The sequence below is a fragment of the Rattus rattus genome, chromosome 9, assembly GCF_011064425.1.
Source record: "Rattus rattus isolate New Zealand chromosome 9, Rrattus_CSIRO_v1, whole genome shotgun sequence".
In the NCBI taxonomy this organism is placed as follows: domain Eukaryota; kingdom Metazoa; phylum Chordata; class Mammalia; order Rodentia; family Muridae; genus Rattus; species Rattus rattus.
In genome coordinates this window covers 44,212,918-44,234,765 of record NC_046162.1, presented here as the reverse complement: position 1 = coordinate 44,234,765, position 21,848 = coordinate 44,212,918, and the positions used below count along the sequence as shown (strand labels likewise).

At 42.6% G+C, this 21,848-nt stretch overlaps 1 protein-coding gene across 1 annotated transcript in view; it reads right to left on the bottom strand.

The window, feature by feature from the left end:
- Positions 1-1,090: 1,090 nt before the first annotated feature.
- Nlrp1 (NLR family pyrin domain containing 1) overlaps positions 1,091-21,848 on the bottom strand; it is a 44,055-nt gene continuing 23,297 nt past the window's right edge. The window contains 9 exon segments of the mRNA XM_032914159.1: positions 1,091-2,518; positions 2,950-2,994; positions 6,224-6,365; positions 8,023-8,148; positions 8,632-8,894; positions 17,280-17,503; positions 18,829-18,928; positions 19,938-20,020; positions 20,650-20,739. Coding sequence (XP_032770050.1) covers positions 2,226-2,518; positions 2,950-2,994; positions 6,224-6,365; positions 8,023-8,148; positions 8,632-8,894; positions 17,280-17,503; positions 18,829-18,928; positions 19,938-20,020; positions 20,650-20,739 — 1,366 coding nt within the window. The 3' untranslated portion in view covers positions 1,091-2,225.

Sequence of the window (21,848 nt, the reverse complement as noted above, 5' to 3'; positions counted from 1 at the left end):
TTTCCCCCAACAGACTGCCACATAAGCACACAGTTGCCATTTTACATCGCTTAAACAAAAGTCCCTCTATGTAGGACATTTAAAAATCAACCTGTAATCAGCCTAAATTTCCATTTCAAGAAATTTGTTGTTATAATGAGTTTAATTATCATCAACAGGAAATGTAAATATGTCAATACACATCTTTCATTATAAAATGTGTATCTTTTTAAAATTATTCGTTTATGTTTGATAAATGTGTACTTTAAAGTCTCCATTTCTAAATACATATTGTCCCTTTGGACTTATTAAAGGACCTGACACTTTCTGCAGTTTCAGGGGTCTCTTGGTGGCACCTCATTGTATGTTTGTATTAAAGGGACACCAGCTGTGCAGGCTGCACATCACATCCTTAGATCCCAGAGAAGGAATGATTACATTTCTTGGAAGAAAACTTCATACTGAGCTATTCTGTTCACTAATGCCGATTTCCCTGCAAATGTGCCATTGTCTGACTGAAGCAACCAGTCCTGACCGCTGCCCAGGTGACTTGTCCTCTGGAGGAGCCAAGTTGAGAACTGTCTCAGTGCACATCTGCTGTTGGCCACAGAAAGTCTGTTCTGTCAGGGCTTGTGTCTCAGCCCATCCTAACCCAGTCAGTATGGAGGCATGGGTCAATCAGAGCATTTGGTGACCTTACAATGCAGTAAGGAGACAGAGAAAGGGATGGGAACTCATTTTAATACATCAATAATTCAAGAAATCTAACACATTTCCTCTTTATAAGATTTAAGATGCTCTTTGTATAAAATGTATATTAAGTATTGATATTTTAGCATTTTTACTTATTTACAAATAAGTATGTAATATCTGCCATATACATTTAAGAACCTTGATTGACAGCTCAGTGTGTCATATCTGTCACACACATTTAAGAATCTTGGCTTTACTTGCCATTGGCTTATTTGTTTAGTTTAAGTTATTTCCAAATTCCAGATGAAGTCAATATCACAGAAAGGAAGCTCAAAACTTTAAAAAAATCCCATAAAACCTGGAGGATTCTGGGTAAGTCTCCTGGGCTGAGGCTGCCTGCCTGTGACGTACTAAGGGCTGGAGTTAGAATGAGGGAAATATTGTTCTCCAAAAGAGAAAGAGATGCAAAGTGCAGAGATCCCAACAGCAGAGCGAGCACACATGCATAGTCAAGAGGAAAATATGGGAGACACTGAGAAACTGGCTAACTGTTCTGTCCATGAGTCTGGCAGGAAGGGATGCAGAAACATGACCCAGAGGGAAAGCCTTGTAGCCTGGAGAAAGAGACTGGCAGGGCTGTGCTCCTGGTAAGCACACAGGCTTCCAAGCCTCAAGTCTGACATGAGTTTTGGTGAGATAATTCCATTGGGAGATGGGAAGAGGACACCCATTTTGTCATTCTCTTATAAATATTAAAAATGCTGTGTGTTTGATTGAATGTGCATCTGTGCATTGGTGACTATCAAGTACAGAATAAGATGCTGGATCTGGGGCTTTGGTGTTAGCCACAGTTGTGAGCCACCTGAAGTAGGTGCTGGGAGTTGGACTCTGACCATTTCAAGAGCAGCTCTTACCAATGAGCCTTCTGTTAGTCATCTGTTCAACACTCGCACATCAGTTTCTTAAGCCGTGACTCTCACCTCCATATGGGATGACGTAACCAAATGTGAGGCTTGCAAGTTCATTACTAGAACAGAAGGCTTGTGCATATGTAACTGCCCAAGATTAGTTCACAATGTGCACTGAATCTGAGGTGTTTCTGGTGGTGACCACATGTTGCATCATGTGACTTCCCTACATCTCTGACCAGACAGCATGCATTTTAAAAGCCTCCTCCTCTCCTATTCATGAGACATTCACTTTCCGAGAGACCCATCATCTCTTTGTTTTCATTCTCAGGATCCCCATCCTGTGTGCATCGTGGTGGGTCAGGTTGGCTTAATGCTGGCCAGTCTGGCCATTAGTGCAGGCTCAACAAGGTCCTGATAGAAATATCGGTGCTACTGGGTGTTTTCTGAGATGCTCAACTCCCATGACCATCTGTCTAGGGAAGCCAAGGGGGAGCATCTGGATCCCCAAGAGGTATCCCGGAAACAGGGCCATCAGAAAAGAAGCTCACATGGCCACTAGCTGCTGATGGAGAAACTAAGGACCAAAGGAAGTTCAGGCAGAGCCAGGACTCTAAGGAGAGTGCTCACCCCTCAGACAGGATGTCAGTATCTCAAAGAGACTCCACCCGACATCTCAAGCAGATCCATGACCAGGTGAGGATGGGTCTCCTTCAGAGCGTTGTAGAATTGGTCTTTGCCGGCTCGACTCCAGGCCCGGCTGAGGCTGAAGAGCTTCCTCATCTTGTCTTGGTTTGTGGTTTCAGCCCTCACTGCCTCATAGGAATCTTCACTCAGCACCAGACTATGCAGCTTGTCCAAGAGAGGGTCCACTGATGTCACTCGGGCCACCAGCTGCTCCCGATGCTGGTCCATGAAGTGTATCAAGGAAGGAGCATCTAAGGGTAAAGATGAGAAAGTCACTGAACAAAAAAAAATGCTCCTTTGGGGTCTCTGACTGGCCGCCCACTTCTTCCTCTTTTCCTGAAACTGCTCCTTTCTTCTGCACCCCTGCCTCTCTACTTCCTCTGGAAGGCCAGTAGAAAAATAGCATTACCTTCTTGAGGCCAGGTATCATCAGTATGACACTCTGCATAATCAAGAGGAGAGTTTTTTGGTGGGGTATCAGTTTCGGAGTGTGTAAAGTCATTGTCAGTGTGGGAAGCAGCAAGGGGCATGAGAGAAACTCGACCCTGGGTATGGGCCTCTCCCACATTCTGGTGAGGTTTGCAAACTGTGGCTCTCTCCTTGCACTCTTTCCTTTTAAGAATCACGAGATGTAGCAGCAGGATACTATTGGCTTCTCTAGACTCTTAGAGTTTTTACTAACCTTTTGTGGCTGGAGCAATCCTGGGAAGTGCAGGTCTGAGGTCTCCTGGAAGAAAGGAGAGATGAACCATCTATAATGATGTCCACACCAACACTCAGTGCATTCTGTGAAACTCCTACCTGTGCCTGAGATTTTGAGAATGAACTACAGACATTCTGATTTACTCTGAAGGTGAACATCTCCTCAGTTATCGAGGGCGTCTTAAGCCTAGTCTATCATCATAGAGAGAATAGACCTGAAAATGAACAATAGACACTTCTCTCACATGATCTCAGACTCAATTTTATCCTCAACTGAATTCCTTTTGGGCAGCAATCAAGTCCCTTGCTAATCATTTTGGTTAAAAAGAGATATTTTTGTCCTTGTTTGATTTTGTACACTCACAGATGACAAACTTGTGTCCTGGATTTGATGGTAGAATTAAGGTGAGGCAAGACAGAGCACACGGGAATAGCAAATGAATTTCATCCATGAGTGAAGAAGATTAGTGAATTGCAGCTTATGAATGAGCCCCAGGTGATTGACAGTTCCTATATTCACTGTGCTCTAACAGTTTAGGGAGGTCAGCTCAGGGACCCCGTTTTTAGTATTGGGAAGCCCTGATCCAATTTGTATGAAAGAAAGATGATAAGGGAAATAATCCATGCTAGATGGATCATCTTGTGTATCCTGAGCTGTAGATAAACTGGACCATCTAATGACAACAGTGACAGAGTGACCATAAATAAAGGCCTTGTTGTGATTTGCAGTTCTTGTTTGGTTTTTTTTTCTTTCTTTTTTTGTGAGTTCTCTCACACTTCCTTGGCACTGTACAACAAAATTTATATGCTACAATGGAGGCATTTGCACAACCATGCGCATTGAAGTTCTGTTCCCAATAGCTAGGAAATGTAATTGCCTAGATGTCCATCAACAGAGGACTAGATAACGGATGTGTGGTACATTCATAGCATGGGGTTTGACTGAGGCACGAAGAAAATGACATTATAGAGGTAAGTGTAAAAAGTAGGAGAGATATCAAGCAAGACAACCCAGGTCCAGAAGGAAACAGCACATTTCCCACGTGAAGCTTCTAAACCCCCCGAAACCAGAAACTAGAAGTGGGACTTGGCCTTAGGGACTGAAGAAAGGACAGTAGTAGATTGGTATAACATAGGTAGACTAGGAACCTGCTATTTACTAATTAAAAAACTAAAACACCATACAAGGCTTGAAATGGAGATCCTAGAAGTAATGAGTTTTAAACAAAAACCCACTTCCAAATGTGGGACCCCTCCTTTAGAGTTTGTGCACAGGGAAGTTCTGAGGATCCCTACAGGCTCATGTCATTCTGACTAGTTCCCCAGAAGAACTAGTAGATAGGGCAATAGTGTTGATTACACAGCACCTCTTAGACATGTGGTATAGAGAATTCAAGCTGAAGGTGAATTGGAAGCTTTCCTCCTGTTGCTAAGCCCTCAGGCTGCTGAGGAAGAAAAGGCATCAACAACAGTCTGACCCAGCTGTGCTCTCTATGATCATGAACTGACCTGCTAAGGTGGTCCCTCTGCTGCACGGTGGCACAAACACGATGGGAGCAGCCACTAGCTCCATAATTCACACTCCATAAGATAGAGTACATCCCTAGCAATATAATTCTTGTAAAACAAATAAACCAACCCAGGTCTACAGAAATCTCAGACCTTTAAGAGAAGCTACTGCTGCTGCTTGACTAATGGACACAGGATTACTGCCCTTTTACCTATCTGTGTCTACACCACAGACAAAGGCTACTTTTAACAGTCATCAGGAAAGTCTCTCTTGAGTGTGAATGGAGGCGACTGCAGATACTTATTGCTATACAGGATGCTGAAAATAAAGTATGAATTGGGTGAATACTCATCTCTGTAACCAATACATTTATAACACCCCATTAACACTTAAGGAACATTGTAGAAGAGGAATTTGAAAGAATACAGCCACATACTCTATGGAGAAGGCTTGTGAGTGCTGTCTTATAATCAGGGTATTTCCATGGCCATCATGAGCTCATAGCACCCACAGCTCCTGTCTCTGGACCCTCACTAGTTGGGCCTACACATCAGTCAGCTATCCATGGGAAACCAGCTCGCCCGGACAGTGGATTTACTGCTAAAGTCCTGGCAAAGAAATTATGGGAGGTGGGGAGGTACATATCCCATCTGCATACATGCTGGTGACATCACTATGTTCCTCAGGATAGTACAAAACCCTGGGTCACACAGATGGTCCAAGTTAACTCTGAGAGATGAAGAAAAATCATTTGAATGTGGTAAAAAGATTTATAGAAAAGAAGCAGAGCTGGCAGGAGTAGGAGGGAGAGAAGAGAGGCCTTTTCTGTCTTTTACTTTTTTAAGGTTGAGTAACCAGAATAAAATAATTTATTAATGTAAATTATGTATGGATTTATATATCACGTATCTCATTTTGACAAAATTCCTTCATTTTAAAGCTGAGCTGTCATGTGATCTGGAGGCAGATCTTTGTGCTCCCCAATCTATCACTTCCAGGTCAGTGGGAACAGAAAGAGAACACAGGATTGAGAAAACGGGGCTTAGGGTATGTGGTGCTTTGCATATGAAGTGTTCCCTGAACAACGATCATGTGTTGAAGGACTGGTCCTGCAGCAGTATTCACAGGTGGCTGGTCCTGAGGGCTGTGGGTGTATGAATGGAGCCATACACCAGTGCTCTCACCATGGAGTGAGTACTGAGAATGGGAAGGGAATCACATAAGGGTGTGCAGCTGGAGGAGGACAGTCACTGGGCATGTCCTGGGAGAGAACACACTGCGTGGACTTCTCTCCTCCTCACTTACAATTCCTTTTCTTCTCCCCACTCCTACTTTCTCTCTGTCTCTTTACCTTCTCCCCCTCTCTCCTTGGTGAAAGCAAGAACAGATAAACCTTCTCTCTTACCTGGAAGCTCCCACTTCTATCATATCCTATTTCATATCAGGCTCAAAGAGTCAGAACCACCTGACCATGGATTAACACTTGGTTCTAAGACCTTGAATCAAAAAAACTTTTTTTCTTTACAAATTGTGTTTTTCTCATATATTTGTCCCAAACGGGAAGAGCTGACTGTTACAGCATCCTTCACTGTGTAAATTGTGCTCACCCCACCTCTTATGGATCTTGCAAAACCACATAACTGATCTTGCTTTCTCGTGGCATCAAGAAATAACAAAAGTATACCTCTCCCTAGTCATTGCCTTTGTTTAAGCTTCAGGGTCTCTGGAGTTACACTAATTTTACCTGGTTTCAGCAAGGCCTCCCATATGAGTTGCGTATGCTTCTTGTCTTTGATTTGCAGCTTAATCTCTGAACCCATGTGTCCAACATAGATCTCAGAGAAGAGCTGGAATTCCTTGCTGCTCCTGTAGCACAGCTCCAGTTCCTAGAGAGAGAGAGAGAGAGAGAGAGAGAGAGAGAGAGAGAGAGAGAGATAGATATTCTATCTATATCTATATCTATCTATCTATCTATCTATCTATCTATCTATCTATCTATCTATCATCTACCTATCTATCTATCATCTATCTATCATCTATCATCTATCTATCTATCTATCTATCTATCTATCTATCTATCTATCTATCTATCTATCTATCTATCGAGAGGAGTGGGGAGGGAGGGAGAGAGAGATGCTCTGTGAGAATTCCATACTCATTCTGTGAAGGAGGAATATCCCCAGTCACAAACTTTCTTGCTCTTGCTCACCACATTATATACTGCCTCTATTTTGCACTGAGGTGATCCACAGCCTATGAACATACACCTTTACTCAGAAGGCTGAGGACCCAGCGTGCAGAGGCAGGGACTGATACTGAAATCTCATTCTCTATTATTTCTTGGTTATGTCAATAAAGATAGCAGAAGCTAATTGTTGGGTGAAGATAAAGAGGTGGGATTTTCTGGATCCTAGGAGGAAAAGGAGGGAGAGCGATAGAGAAAGGATTTTTTGGCCAGGCTTTGGAGAGAAGAGCACAAGCCATGTAAGGTCTGGGGGCTACTAGAACTGGTGGTGGCCTTCATCACTGGCAGACTCCTAATTTAGGCTAGCTGATGAGTTTAGAGCAATAAATTGTCTATTAGAATCTAATTAAAGCCCAGCAGTTGTGTTATATGGCTGGTTTTTAAATATTAAGGCTGTCTGGTGTTTTCCATCTGCAGTGACTCAGGTGGGCAGGAGAAAGAGCACAGCCGCAGGGCGGTCGTTAGAAGTTTGGTGGAGTTAGCTGTGAGCAGTTGGAGGAGCAATCACAGCTCCCAGGGCTCAGATTACCAGCTTGCCATGGGCAGAGCCATGTCAGGAGTAGGATCAGTGGCAGAGTATTCTCAGAGCTAAGCTGAGAACACAGCCCGAGAAGGTTATAGCGTGGCTTTTTAAAACTCCAGGCCACACTAGCATACTGTTTCTTTTCTCGTTGTTCTGACAAACCTGACAGGAGGAAACTTAAGGAAGGAGTTATGTTGTTAGTTAGTTTCATGTTGGGAAATGCATGGGGTTTAGGGTTCAATTATTTGTGGCGGGAACTTGTTATATTCCCAGGACATCAGGAGTTGGTATGTCTGAGGTAGGGATAGGGGCACGGGCATAAGCCTCATGGCCTGCCACTAATGACCTTTGTCTGACACCCAGGCCTCACATTTTTGCTTCTACAAATTTCCCGAATATTACCACTGTCGGGGACCCAGTGTTTAAGCATTTATACCTGTAGGAGACACTTCAGATTCAAACCCTCACAGCCATGGATGAGTTAGCGCTCATTCTGAAAGTCCTGCTCACACATTCTCAGCCTGGGCTTCTCTCCATGTTTAACGGGACTCTTCTCTTTGCCAGATTGAATCTAATTCCTCACTTCCCCAGGCCTAATCTGCAATCCTCTGTGGTCCCTTAACAGTAACTTTGATGTTTAGGGGATAAGTCTTGATTGTTGAGATTCCAATTGCTTCCTCCCTCTCTTAGTTGGCTGCTAAGCCTTCAAATCTGCCCCACATGTTTCCCAAGCCTGGCATCAGACCCCGACAAGTATCAAACTCTGGATGCTCACCTTTGGGGTGATTTCCAGCTTCTCAGAACCAGACACGATGTAGCGGGAGCCGATGTACAGGCTATCTACTGGGGGTGGCTTGTGTATTCTCACAAACTGAAACTTCATTTCTTCCTCATCAATGGCCTAGGGAACATTACACACAGTGATTTATCTGGATCTCTGGGCCACAACATCTGGTCTAAATGAGGCAAGGTGATTGATTAGTACATTTGTGTGGGATAGGGTGGTGACACCTCCTGGGTACCCTTTTAACTTGTGTTCTCCCACATGGGTGGTTGTATTATTGGCCCCTGTCCTGTTCATTTGAGAATGAGGTCTCTGCCAGGGAAGAGGGAGGTCACTACATGTTGGTAGTGGAGCATTCTAATGCTCTGTTCGGGGTAAGAGGCTATAAAATCCTATGTAGAGATTGGCAAAAAGGCACTGATACAGTTGTAAGGGACTCTGGTGTGAGTGGTCTAGAAGAAGGCCGACTCATACACTCCAGGGTTTCCCCCACAGAACACATTCACTTTCCCAGTTAAGAATCTCTTCAAGGGACTCAACACCTGCATCTCGGGTTTTCTGTTAACACAACCTGGTCCCACCTTTGGGGTTCTGAGTTACCTTCTGAATGGTGCAGTCATTGGGAATGAGGTAGAGGTGAAGGGTGACCTCTTCAAGACTGAGGTGATAGTAGATCAGTGTGATGGAAGTGATGGGGATGAAGCGCCGGGCAGCAGGGATTATTCTCAGCACAACTCCTAATGGCGAGAAGCTTGGGTTTTTCAGTACTGCAGAGCGATGCTTCACCCTAACTGGCGTTTCTAGAACCACCCCATGTTCTTGAAAGTGGGCCACCTTGAAGTCAAATGTGCTTGCCTTTGCGTCTGTGAAAGAACAAATTCAAAGATGTAGATTTAGTGTTTCCATCGAGTGAAAATGGGACCCCTCCTATAGGCCTCCGTGTCAGCACTCCTGTAGAACTGTTTTCCTGTTTTCTTTCAGGCTTTTCTGAGAACAGGTGCTCTGATCTCAGGTGTGTAGGCGCTCCGGGAGACTGTCTTCCAGCTCTAGGTGAGAGCAGGAATCAGAAGGGTCCTGCCCCTGATTGCTCCTAGGTCCTTGTACACAGGGGGCACCGTTGGCACTATGCGATTCCCTCTTGGGTCTGTAATGTGGGCAGAGGGTAGTCTCTTCCGACTTCTCAAGACTGTCCACACTTCTGAGTGTCCAGCTCTCTCCCCCATGGGATTTGGGTGCAGGGAGCTGTTTGGCTGGTCCAGTTCAGTCCTGGGCGCAGGCCAGAACCGAAGGTACCGGCGGTGTCCAGAGGCACTGTGCAGTTTCCCCTTGGACCAGAGATGTGGGCAGAGGTGTGCAGAAGTGGCAGTCTGTCCTGCAGTCTCAGGATGTCTGCACTTCTGGGTGTTCACCTCTTCCCCCAGGTTTCATCTTTTGAAGAGCAAATCCATTTAGAGGCAGAAAGCCTTAATTGATGATATTCCCTGTTCTGCAAATGCAAATGCTCAAGGAAGTGTTTCCCCATGGTCAGTACATCCTACAGACATTGTCTGGGGCAGGTTACTTGTCAAGCTGTCAACCGAACTTACCAGTGTCACACCTATGGTTTTTTGGGGGGTAGGCAGGCAAGATTCCAGATTTAGCAGGTCATTGAGTCAAGATGCACAGCTTCAGATAACAGCTAAGTCCAGGCAATTGGTTTGAGTCAAAGACCCTGCAGTGAAGTCTTGACAGATCATTCTATGAACCTTTGGAAGGGAAGCCTAAGAGTAAATGGAAATCCTAGGATGTGGAGAGTCAGAATCACAATTGTTTTCTGATGATGAAAGTTGTAGGTAGGCGTAGAGAGATGGCCTAAGAAAAAGGCCATGTGTATTTCATGTGCAGAACTGGATGGGTGGAGATATCCAAGTTCATTGGAGTCCTGTCAATGCCACCATGATCTCCATCGCTAGGTGCTAAAGTGTAGAAGTTGGGGCTTATGCTGAAAGAATTGGTTTGTGGTTGAGCATTCCTTACTGTGCTCTGATTCGTCCACGTTGGGTGTCAGTGCTTATTCTTCGTCACTGGATATTGGAAGTGTGTAACTTGTATCTTATATTATAGGAGCTCATGGATAAGACATTGCTTCAAGTCTGTCGAGAGATGGATTTAAACTATGGGAATTATCAAGGTCTAATGGGACCTTTGAAACCAGATTGCACTTTTCATGGTGAGATTAACCTGAAACTTTAGAAATAAAAAGTGGAAAGTTGGGGATTTAACATGATGTGCTTGTGTGTCAAGTTGACAACGGATAGAACCGTGATGTTGAATGTTACATGTGAACTTGATGTGATCGCTACACAGCTCTGCAATCCGCTCTTTGCCTGTCTTTTCTCCTGAGTTTGCGCCCAACTTGCATCATGACAAAGAGTATTGCATTGAATGTTGTTTAGCAGAGAAAAATATCTTCTTTTTTATGCAAAATATATTTTTATTTTTATTGAATATTTCATGTACTCACATTTCAAATGTATCTCCTTTCCCATCTCGCATGCCCCTCCCTCTCCCCCTTCTTCTATGAGAATGCTCCCACTCCCACCCACCCACTCCATCCTCAATGCTCCCTCATTACCCTATATTGGGGAAACAAGCCTTCACAGGACCAAGGGCATTTACTCACATTGTTGCTGGACAATGTCATCCTCTGCCACGTATGTGGCTAGAGTTGTCGTTCCTTCCATGTGTACTCATTGTTCGGTGTTTTAATCCCTGGGTGCTAGGTGGAATTTGGTTGGTTGATATAGTTGTTTTCCTTTGGTGTTGCAAACCCTTCCACTCCTTCAGTCTAACTCTAACTCCTCCATTTGGGTCCCTGTGTTCAGTCCGATGGTTAGCTGCAACCATCTTCATCTGTGTCAGTAGGAAACTGGCAGAGCCCCTCAGGAGACACCCGTATCTGGCTCCTGTCAGCAAGCACTTCTCGGCATCAGCAATAGTGACTGGGTTTGTAGCTGCATATGGGATGGATCCCCAGGTGGGGCAGTCTCTGGATGACCTTTTCTTCAAGTGCTGCTCCACTCTTTGTTCCTGTATTTCCTCCCATGAGTACTTTGTTCTCCCTTCTAAAAAGGAATGAAGAAACCAAATTTTGGTCTTCCTTCGTCTTGGGATTCATATGATCTGTGATTTTTTTCTTAGGTATTCCAAACTTTTGGGCTAATATCCACTATTCAGTGAGTGCATACCATTTCTGTTCTTTTTTGACTGGGTTATCTCACCAGGGTAATATTTTATAATTCAATCCATTTGCCTAAAAATTTCATGTAGTCATTGTTTTTAATAGCTGAGTAGTACTTCATTTTGTAAATGTAGTACATTTTTTGTACCCATTCCTCTGTTGAGAGACATCTGGGTTCTTTCCAGCTTCTGGCTATTATAAACAAGGGTGCTGTGAACATAGTGGAGCATGTGTCCTTGTTACATCTTGCAGCATCTTTTGGGTATATTCCCAGGAGTGCTAGAGCTGGGTCCTCAGGTAGTACTATGTCCAATTTTCTGAGGAATCTCCAGACTGTTTTCCAGAGTGATCGTAGCAGCTTGCTATCCTACCAACAATGGAGGAGTGTTCTTTCTCCATATCCTTGCCAGCATCTACTGTCACCTGAGTTTTTGATCTTAGGCATTCTGACTGGTGTGAGGTGGAATCTCAGTGTTGTTTTGATTTGAATTTCCCTGATGATTAAGGATGTTGAACATTTCGTTAGCTTCTTAGCCATGTGGTATTCCTCAGTTGAGATTTCTTTGTTTAGCTCTCTACCCCATTTTTAATAGGATTATTTGAAACTCTGGAGTCTAACTTCTTGAGTACTTTGTGTATATAAGATATTATCCCTCTATCTGATGTAGGGTTGGTAAAGACCCTTTCCCAATCTGTTGGTTGCTGTTTTGTCCTATGGACAGTGTCCTTTGCCTTATGTGAAACTTTACTATTTTATGAGGTCTAATTTGATGATTCTTGATCTTAGAACATAAGCCATTGGTGTTCTGTTCAGGAAAATTTCCCCAATGCCCATGTGTTTAAGGTTCTTCCCCACTTTTTCTTCTATTAGTTTGAGTGTAACTGGTTTTATGTAATGGTTCATGATCCACTTTTACTTGAGCTTTATACAGGGTGATAAGAATGGGTCAATTTGTATTCTTCTATATGCCATCATTTGTTGAAAATGTTGTCTTTTTTCCCATTGGATAGTTCAAGCACTCTGCAATACAGCTTGAAGTCAGGGATGATGATTCCCCCAGAAGTTCTTTTATTGTTCAGAATAGTTTTTGCTATCCTGTTTTTTTTTTGTTGTTGTTGTTATTCCAAATGAATTTGCAAGTTGCTTTTTCTAACTCTATAAAGAACTGAGTTGAAATTTGGGTAGAGAGTGCTTTGATTCTGTAGATTGCTTTTGGCAAAATGGCCAGTTTTACTATATTAATCCTGCCAATCCATGAGCATGGGAGGTCTTTCCATCTTCTGAGATCTTCTTCAATTTCTTTCTTCAGAGGCTTGAAGTTCTTGTCATACAGATCTTTCACTTGCTTGGTTAGAGTCACACCAAGGTATTTTATATTATTTGTGACTATTGTGAAGGGTGTCATTTTCCTAATTTCTTTTTCAGCCTGTTTATCTTTTGAATAGAGGAAGGCAACTTGTTTGTTTCAGTTAATTATATATCCAGCCACTTTGCTGAAATTGTTTATCAGGTCTATGAGTTCTCTGGTGGAATTTTTGGAGTCACTTAAGTACACTATCATATCATCTGCAAATAGTGATTTTTTGACTTCTTCCTTTCCAGTTTGGATCCCTTTGACCTCTTTATGTGGTCTAGATGCTCTGGCTAGGACTTTAAGTACTATATCAAATAAGTAGGGAGAGGATGGGCAGCCTTATCTAGTCCCTGATTTTAGCGGGATTTCTTCAAGTTTCTTTTGATTTAGTTTGATATTGGCTACTGGTTTGCTGTATATTGCTTTTACTATGTTTAGGTATGGCCCTTTAATTCCTGATCTTTCCAAGATGTTTATCATGAAGGGGTGTTGAATTTTTCAAATGCTTTCTCAGCATCTAATTAAATGATCATGTGGTTTATTTTCCTGATTTTGTCTATATAGTGGATTACATTAATGGATTTCCATATAGTGAATCTTTGTATTCCTGGGACGAAGCCTACTTGAACGTGCTTGAATGATTGTTTTGATGTGTCCTTGGTTTGCACGAATTTTATTGAGTATTTTGTCTTGATATTCATGAGGGAAATTGGTCTGAAGTTCTCTTTCTTGTAGGGTCTTTGTATGGTTTAGTTATAAGCATAATTGTGGCTTCAAAGAACGAATTGGGTAGTGTTCCTTCTATTTCTATTTTGTGGAATAGTTTGAAGAGTATGGGTATGAGGTCTTCTTTGAATGTGTGATAGAATTCTGCACTAAACCCATCTGATCCTGGGCTCTTTTTGTTGGAAGACTTTTAATGACTGCTTCTATTTCTTTAGGGTTATGGGACTGCATGGTTAATCTGATCCTGATTTCTCTTTGGTACTTGGTATCTGTGTAGGAAATTGTCCATTTTTTCCAGATTTTCCAGTTTTGTTGAGTAGAGAGTTTGGTAGTCGGATCTGATAATTTTTTTTTAATTTCCTCAGTTTCTGTTGTTATGTTTCCCTTTTCATTTCTGATTTTGTTGATTTAGATACTGTCTCTGACCTCTGGTTTGCCTGGCTAAAGGTTTATCTATCTTTTTGATAGGTAGACCAGCTTCTGGTTTTGTTGATTCTTTGTATCGTTCTTTTTGTTTCCACTTGGGAGATTTCAGCTCTGAGTTTTATTATTTCCTGCCATCTAGTCCTCTTGGGTGAATTTGCTTCTTTTTGTTCTAGAGCTTTAAGGTGTGCTGTCAAGCTGTTAGTGTATGCTCTCTATATTTTCTTTTTGGAGACACTCAGAGCTATGAGTTTTCCTTGTAGCACTGCTTTCATTGTGTCTCATAATTTTTGATATGTTGTACCTGCTTTTTCATTGAATTCTAAAATGTCTTTCATTTCTTTCTTGACCAAGGTATCATAGAGTAGAGTGTTGCTCAGCTTCTATGAGTATGTGGGTTTTCTGATGTTTCTGTTGTTATTGAAGATCAGCCTTAGTCTACAGTGAGTTGATAGAGTGCATGGGAATATTTAAATCTCCTTGTATCTATGACACCTGTTTTGTGACCAATATATGGTTAGTTTTTGAGAAGATACCATGAGGTGGTGAGAAGAAGGTATATTCTTTTGTTTTAGGATGAAATGTTTTATAGATGTCTGTTAAATGCATTTGGTTCATAATTTCTGTTAGTTTCAATGTGTCTCCATGTATTTTCTGTTTCCATGATCTGTCCATTGATGGGAATGGTATGTTTATTTCTCCTACTATTATTGTGTGTGGTGTAACATATCCTTTGAACTTTAGTAAAGTCTCTTTTATGAATGCGTGTACCCTTGCATTTGAAGAATAGATGTTCAGAATTGAGAGTTCATCTTGGTAGATTTTTCCTTTGATGAATATAAAGTGTCCTTCCTCATCTTTTTTTTGATAACTTTTGGTTGAAAGTCAATTTTATTTGATATTAGAATGGCCACTCCAACGTGTATCTTGGGACCATTTGCTTGAAAAAGCTTTTCCCAGAATTTTATTCTTAAGTAGTATCTGTCTTTGTCACTGAAGTGCATTTTCTGTATACAACAAAATGCTAGGTCCTGTTTATGGATCCAGTCTGTTAGTATAGGTCTTTTTATTGGGAGAATTCAGTCCATTGATGTTAAGATATATTAAGGTTGATTATTGCCTGTTATTTTTGTTGTTAGAGGTGGAATTATGTCTGTGTGTCTCTCTTCTTTTGGGTTTGTTGGAAGATTACTTTCTTGCATTTTCTAGGGTCTAGTTTCCTTCCTTGTATTGAAGTTTTCCATCTATTATCCTTTGTAGGACTGGATTTGTGGAAAGATACTGTGCATATTTGGTTTTGTCATGGAATATCTTGCCTTCTCCATATATGTTAATTTAGAGTTTCGCTAGATATAGTAGCCTGGGCTGGCATTTGTGTTCTCTTAGGGTCTGTTGACATCTGTCCAGAATCTTCTGGCTTTCATAGTCTCTGGTAAGAAGCCTGGTGTAGTTCTTATAGGTCTGCCTTTATATGTTCCTTGACCTTTTATCCTACTGCTTTTAATATTCTTTCTTTTGTTTTGTGCATTTGGTGTTTTGACCATTATGTAGTGGGAGAATGTCTTTTCTGATCCAACCTATTTGGAGTTCTGTAGGCTTCTTCTATGTTCATGGGCATCTCTTTCTTTAGGATAGGAAAGTTTTCTTCTATAATTTTGTTGAAGATATTTACTGGCCCTTTAACTTGGAAGTCTTCACTTTTTTCTATACCTATTATCCTTAGGTTTGATCTTCTCATTGTGTCCTGGATTTCATGGATTTTTTTTTTGGGTTAGGAATTTTTTGCATCTTACATTATCTTTGATGGTTGTGTCGATGTTTTTCTATGGTATCTTCTGCCCCTGAAATTCTCTTCTATCTCTTGTATTCTATTGGTGGTGCTTGTGCCTATGACTCTTGATCTCTTTCCTAAGCTTTCTATCTCCAGGGTTGTCTTCCTTTGTCATTTCTTTATTTTTTCTATTTACATTTTTACATCCTGAATGGTTTTGTTCTATTCCTTCTCCTGTTTCTTGTGTTTTCCTGTAATTCTTTAAAGGATTTTTGTTTCCTCTTTAAGGGTCTCTACTTGTTTACCTGTGTTTTCCTGAATTTCTTTAAGAGAGTTACTTATGTCCTTCAGAAACTCCTCTATCTTCATCATAAGATGTGATTTTAAATCCAAGTCTTGCTTTTCTGGTGTGTTAGGATATCCAGTATTTGCTGTGGTTGGAGACCTGTGTTCTGGTGATGTCAAGTAGTTTTGGTTTTTGTTGCTTAGGTTCCTGTGCTTGCCTCTCCCCAGGTGGTATCTCTGATGTTAGTTGGTCTTCTTTTCTTTGACTGGAGCTTGTCTCTGCTTTGGGCCTGTGAGCCTGTGAGCCTTGGTGTGAGAATGCTCCTGGGAGACCACCTCTCTGTTGGCAGGGTTTGGTTCTAAGATCTGTCAGACAGCCCTTCCTCTGGGTACAGATGGAGACTGGAAGGGTCCTGTCCTAGGCCACTGTGTGGCTCTCACTCCACTGTGCTTACATGGTGTCTCTCCTTGGACAGTCAATGGGGAGAAAGTAGCGTCTCTCCTGTGATCTTTGGAGGGGGAATGGTACTGGTAGACCAGCTATCTGCAAGCAGGTTTTGTGTCTGAGAGCTGTGGAATAATCCTGGTTCTGGGCACAGATGGTGACTTGAAGGGCCAGCCCCAGGCTGCCCTGCAACTCCTGATCCCTGTGCATTCTTGGTGGGTGTCTCCTTGTTCACTCAATGGGGAGATAGTGGAGTTTCATCTGTGGGCTGAGCGCTTAGGAGGGAGAGTGCTCCTGGAAGACCAGTTCTCTGTGGGCAGGTTTCATGTCCAAGGGCTGTAAAACAGTCCTGGCTCTGATCACAGATGGGGACCAGAAGCGAAAAATATTTTCTTTCAGGTGTTTGATTTGGAATGGGTAATCTCCAAGAAATGAGATAATGACATTGCTCCTGCATGATGTGGTACATCTTGGAATTTACATCAACAACATGTTAGCCAATAATTTCAGAGGAATTTGCACAACACAAAAATGTATCTTGTATGACAGTTTGGGGACTCGATAGCTAGTCTTTTCCCAAGGCAGACTCAGACCTCGCACCAGATCCTCAAATTACCACTTATTTGTGCTCTGCCAATTTAGACATGTATCCCAGAAGGTGGTGTACCATTACAGCTTCCCTACTTGCTAGCATATACACTAGGCATGCTTTCCCTACAGCTTGCAGGGATTATGGGGTGCCATTCTTTCATTGTTTAGAGCAGAAATTTCCTGAGGCATGTACATTGACAGTACTGGTATCACAGGCTCCAGTAATGGCTTTGTTTATGAGATTGTTCACTGGGACCCTTATTTATAAAACCATCTTCTGAAGGGATCTTCGAAAATCACTGAGGTGGGGGCATTTTTATGAGCCCCCTACAATATTAGGACAAACTTTTCCTTATTATCTATGAACTTATAGTAAGACCTGTCAAGCCCATCCATTATTACTACCCTCCTCCTTAATCTTCCCTTGGTTACCTTGGATGGACACAAAATGAGGGAGGTACACAGCAGTCACAGCTCCTTGCTCAGCCTTGATGTCAAACAGAGGTCCAGCCACCATGTAGCTGTGTTGTAAGGGAGTCTTGTCCAGGAATTGACTCCAGGCACAGAATTCAATCTGTATTGTCACTGCCCTTGTCACCACAAAGTGGAGTCCTGTGCTGGGACAGTGGTAGGAACCAGCCATGGGCAATTGCACTCTGGAAGAGGGAGAGGCAGACACCAGTTCAAATCAGTATTACTCATTTGTTGTGTGCAGACACAATGCAGAGCCCAGGACACAGCAGACTTCAGGCACCTGGCTCTGAGTGTTATTTCTCTGCTGTTTATGTGGATCCCTGATTAGCCATTTAACCTTCCAACTCTGTTTCCTCATCTGTACATTGGGTTAATGACAACACCATCTTAGAGAACTGTGAGTACTGAGTGATCTAATGGAAACCTACATGAAACACATGTCGGGAGCTGTTAGCTCTTCCTGTGATGGTGATGAGAGTAATGAAATAGGTGTGTGTGTGTGTGTGTGTGTGTGTGTGTGTGTGTGTGTGTTGTGATTTAGAGAATAAAACCTTGTACACAGTAGACTAAGACTCAAATAATGAGGCACATCATTGGTTTTTAGTATTTATATTCTTAAAGAGTATTTTTCTCAGTGAAAGTCTAACTGCTGATATGACTGATAAATTCTTGTCCTTGACACTCTGCTTTACCAAGATCTTCATTGATTTTCCAAGGCTCCCTGAATTGTGACAGGTGGGTGGACACGTGGAAATTGTAAGTCACAGTTTCTCCAGCTGAGGAAGTAACTATTACAGTGTTGGTGGAGGGTGACAGATTGTGGAAGAAGCCAGGGTTGTGTATATAGTCAGTTGTTATGCATGAGACTAGAATCCATGGAGGACAGGGCTGTCGTACATATTGTCATGTTCTTGGCCTCAAGGGGTTCCTGGTTCACAATGGTTGTTAGTGAAGCAGAGAGTACAGAGATGTAAGGTGAATCTAAGGACAGGCGAACTTGAATGTAATAAGGGGAGGGACGCTACATACACCAGGAATAAAATAATCCCCAAATAGGTAATGAGCAAAGCTCAGCACACACTGTTTAGGTGAAATGAAAAACTGAGGTCAGCACATTTGATGTGGTAAGAGTGTGCTGGTTGGGAAAGATGAAGTCCTATCTTAAACATGGGAAATGTATAGTGAAATTATTGTGGGTGAAATCATATGGTGTCTTGGACTTACAATACTCTGACAGTGTTGACCAAGAAAGATTGAGAGTAGCCAAAACAAATTTGCAGAATGGTTGATGGATCTGAGTAGCTGGTGCTCTCCCGTTTTGTAAATGCCTGAAAAATTTTTCAGAAAAAGGCCTTTATTTTTATAACAGACTAAACTTCTTATTCCAGTCCTGGCTTAGCCTTCTGCACTGGCAAGAAAAGAGAAGATAAGTAGATGCTATCTGTGGAGATCCCTTATGGAAAATGGACTGGGGAAAGCAAGCCATTGCTAGGTAGAGCTCACTCACCGGTACAGGTTCCTCTCTCTGTCAACCACCTCAGTAGACACAGGTCCTGAAGGGCCCCAGAAGTCATCTTCAGTTCCCAGAGTTTCCATGTGTGTCTCTCCTGGAGAGGTAGAGCAAGATGGATGGAATCTCCTTAGTAGTACAAGTTATAAGTACCACTCATGTAGAATAGGCTAGGCAGTGGTCACTTTGTGTTGTCCATGCACGTATTTTTCTATCTCCCTGTTTCTGATATGTGTGTGTGTGTGTGTGTGTGTGTGTGTGTGTGTGTGTGTGTGTATTGAGAAAACAACATAATACCAAATATGGATGAGCAAGGATAGGTAGGTGAGTCCTAGGTGGTGGCAGATCAGAAGGAGAAAGGGAGACCTAGTACAGAATCTGATACAAGACAAGACAAGATATAAGCCTGATACAAGCTGCTGCCCCCAAGTCTGGAAGAGAAAGAAGCAGTATTCTTTCTTGGTTCTAGGTGTGGAAGGTCTTGCAAGGAGTGGCATTCTTTTTTATGGCTTGTACTGTCTCATGTCAGAGAAGGGAGCATCGATATGATAAACACTTTCAATACATTTATTGCTGATAATTTATTCTGTGTGTGACATGCAACCCATGAAATCTTACTAACATCACTATCTCAAGAAGTTCCAACTAATGAAACCCTAGTTGACATACTATCGTGGATGATTGTAATTTCATAATGCCCCGTGCCTAAGTGAAGAGCTATAAGCAGTTAATATCTGGTAGTCTTCCCCAGTCAAGTGCTCCCTAGTAGGTTATCCAACATGTCCAACAGAAAATGGGCTCATCACATTGTATTTATATATACATATGTATACATACACACACACACACACACATATATGTAAGCACACATATTATACAGTACACATAACATCAGTAATATTGAGAAGAGGTTGGAATTTGAGAGTTTGTGCATGGAACAAAGGAGGATTTGAAGTGACTAGACGAAGTGGAAAAAATGATGGTCAGTATAGTATTTGTGTATGAAGTCTGTAAGAATTCAGAAAAAGAAAAAGAAATGTGATGTCCTCCTACAGATGCTCTTGCAATCTATACTCACATGCTCTGGGTCTGCTCCCTTCACTTACTTGACTGTTGTCTCTGCTCTTTGAATGAGTCCATGATATCTTCTCCATCCATGTTCTCAGTGGGGACCGTCATGTGTGGCATCCTATACATAGATATATTCTTCCCCTCAGATATAAGGGAAAGCTAGGGATGTGCCCATGTTATCTCCACTTAAAACCCAACTCATCTGAATTTGAACTCTGTCCCATGCTTTTTGCTCTGAGACAACTGTATGAAGGCCCTCATCCTCCTGTGCATTCATGGTTCCAGAACCAGGATAATCCCAACCCCATTCTTTGTTTTATATGAATGTGTCCCCCAGTGTTCACACATTAGAATGTTAATCCCCAATGCAATGACACAGGGCTCATAGGATGAAGGGTCAGGCAAAGAGATCATGAGGGCTCTGCCTTCATGGAGGGGTCAATGCCATCATCACAGAGGTAGATTCCTGTGCCCTGACTGGATTGCCACAAAAACCAGTTTAGCTTCTTGCTCTCATAATATTTCTCTGATGGAAGCGCTTTAATATAATTATATTTTTTCTTAAAAAGCCATACAACCCACCCTTCACACAGAACCCTTTCTTATTCAATCATTGTGATGCCCCGCTTTTTTCAGGCTCTCTGTATCTTTCCTACTTCAGGACCCTTTCCTCAGTTCTCAGCTTCAAATCAGCCACACAACGCCAGATTGACCTGAGGGAATCCTTTCTCCCTCCATCCTGCTTACCATGTGCTGGAGATTCGTAGCTTTGGATCCTTTGCCTCCAAGTCCCTGAGCTCCTTAATCACCTGGTCACTGAGAGAGGCCTGGTCCAACCTGTAAGAACAAGAGAGAACTGTTTTATTCTGGGACCTTCCACAGAATCTTGAGAAGTCAGAGTCGAGGATTCTGGACTCTGTTGTCTGTGGAGGGAACCAGTGAGGAGGCTCATTCAGTTTTATCCTTGTTTAAGAATCAGAACAAAGGGTTGGGGATTTAGCTCAGTGGTAGAGCGCTTGCCTAGCAAGTGCAAGGCCCTGGGTTCGGTCCCCAGCTCCGAAAAAAAGAAAAAAAAAGAATCAGAACAAAGGAGATAATAGAGAGCAGCAGCAGGTTGAGAGGAAGGAGATGTGTCCATAACGCAGTCTTGGTGGGACTTGGTCAATGTTCAGGGAGATCTGAATACAAGAGAGGACCTTTGGAACATTCCAGGGCTGAAATGAGTGACTGGACCTTTATACCTACTCTCAACAAGTCAGTCTTTGGAAATATATTATCCCAAGGTGGGGATCATGGCCATACATAAGGGGACTATTGTGGCAAAGGGCACATCTGTAGCTATCAGCATTCCTAGAGGCTGATAGTCATGTCCATATCCCCAGAGTGATTCTGGGCTTCTCTTCAAGGTGAGCAAATAGTGCTGGGATGCAAGGTTTCATGGAATTCTCCTTGAAGGAAAGATCCTTGGTTTCAGGTTCCAGGATTGTTGGTGTTAGAGTAGTGCCTGGCTTCTCTTCTATGCATGGATACATCACTCCTACTCTACTGCTGTGAGGCACAGACAAGGCAGGAGGAGAAAGGCTCCTCCTCCCCTGAGAGGCTGTGCAATGACACCATCCTGCTTCATGAGGTGCCCTCTAGGTGATGGAGCCCTTGAGAGCAGAGAAGGTGTCGGCTAAGATCTCACATGTAACTGAGTTGTTACAGACGTGCGGTGGAGGCCAGTCCTGGTGAAGTTCTTCAGTGTGCGAGGAACAGTCATGACTGAAAATGTGTCAAGCCTCTGGGCCTGTTTCAGCTACCAAGGGGAGGGACGAAATTGGACTTCACTACCCAACTGTTCCTTTAGGTTTGAGAGTTTCAACAAAAGGCCAGACAGAGGGAAGTGCAGGGCACGGGCTTGCCTGACTTTTCCTATTGGTTGGAAGAACCAGCAGGCTCTGTGT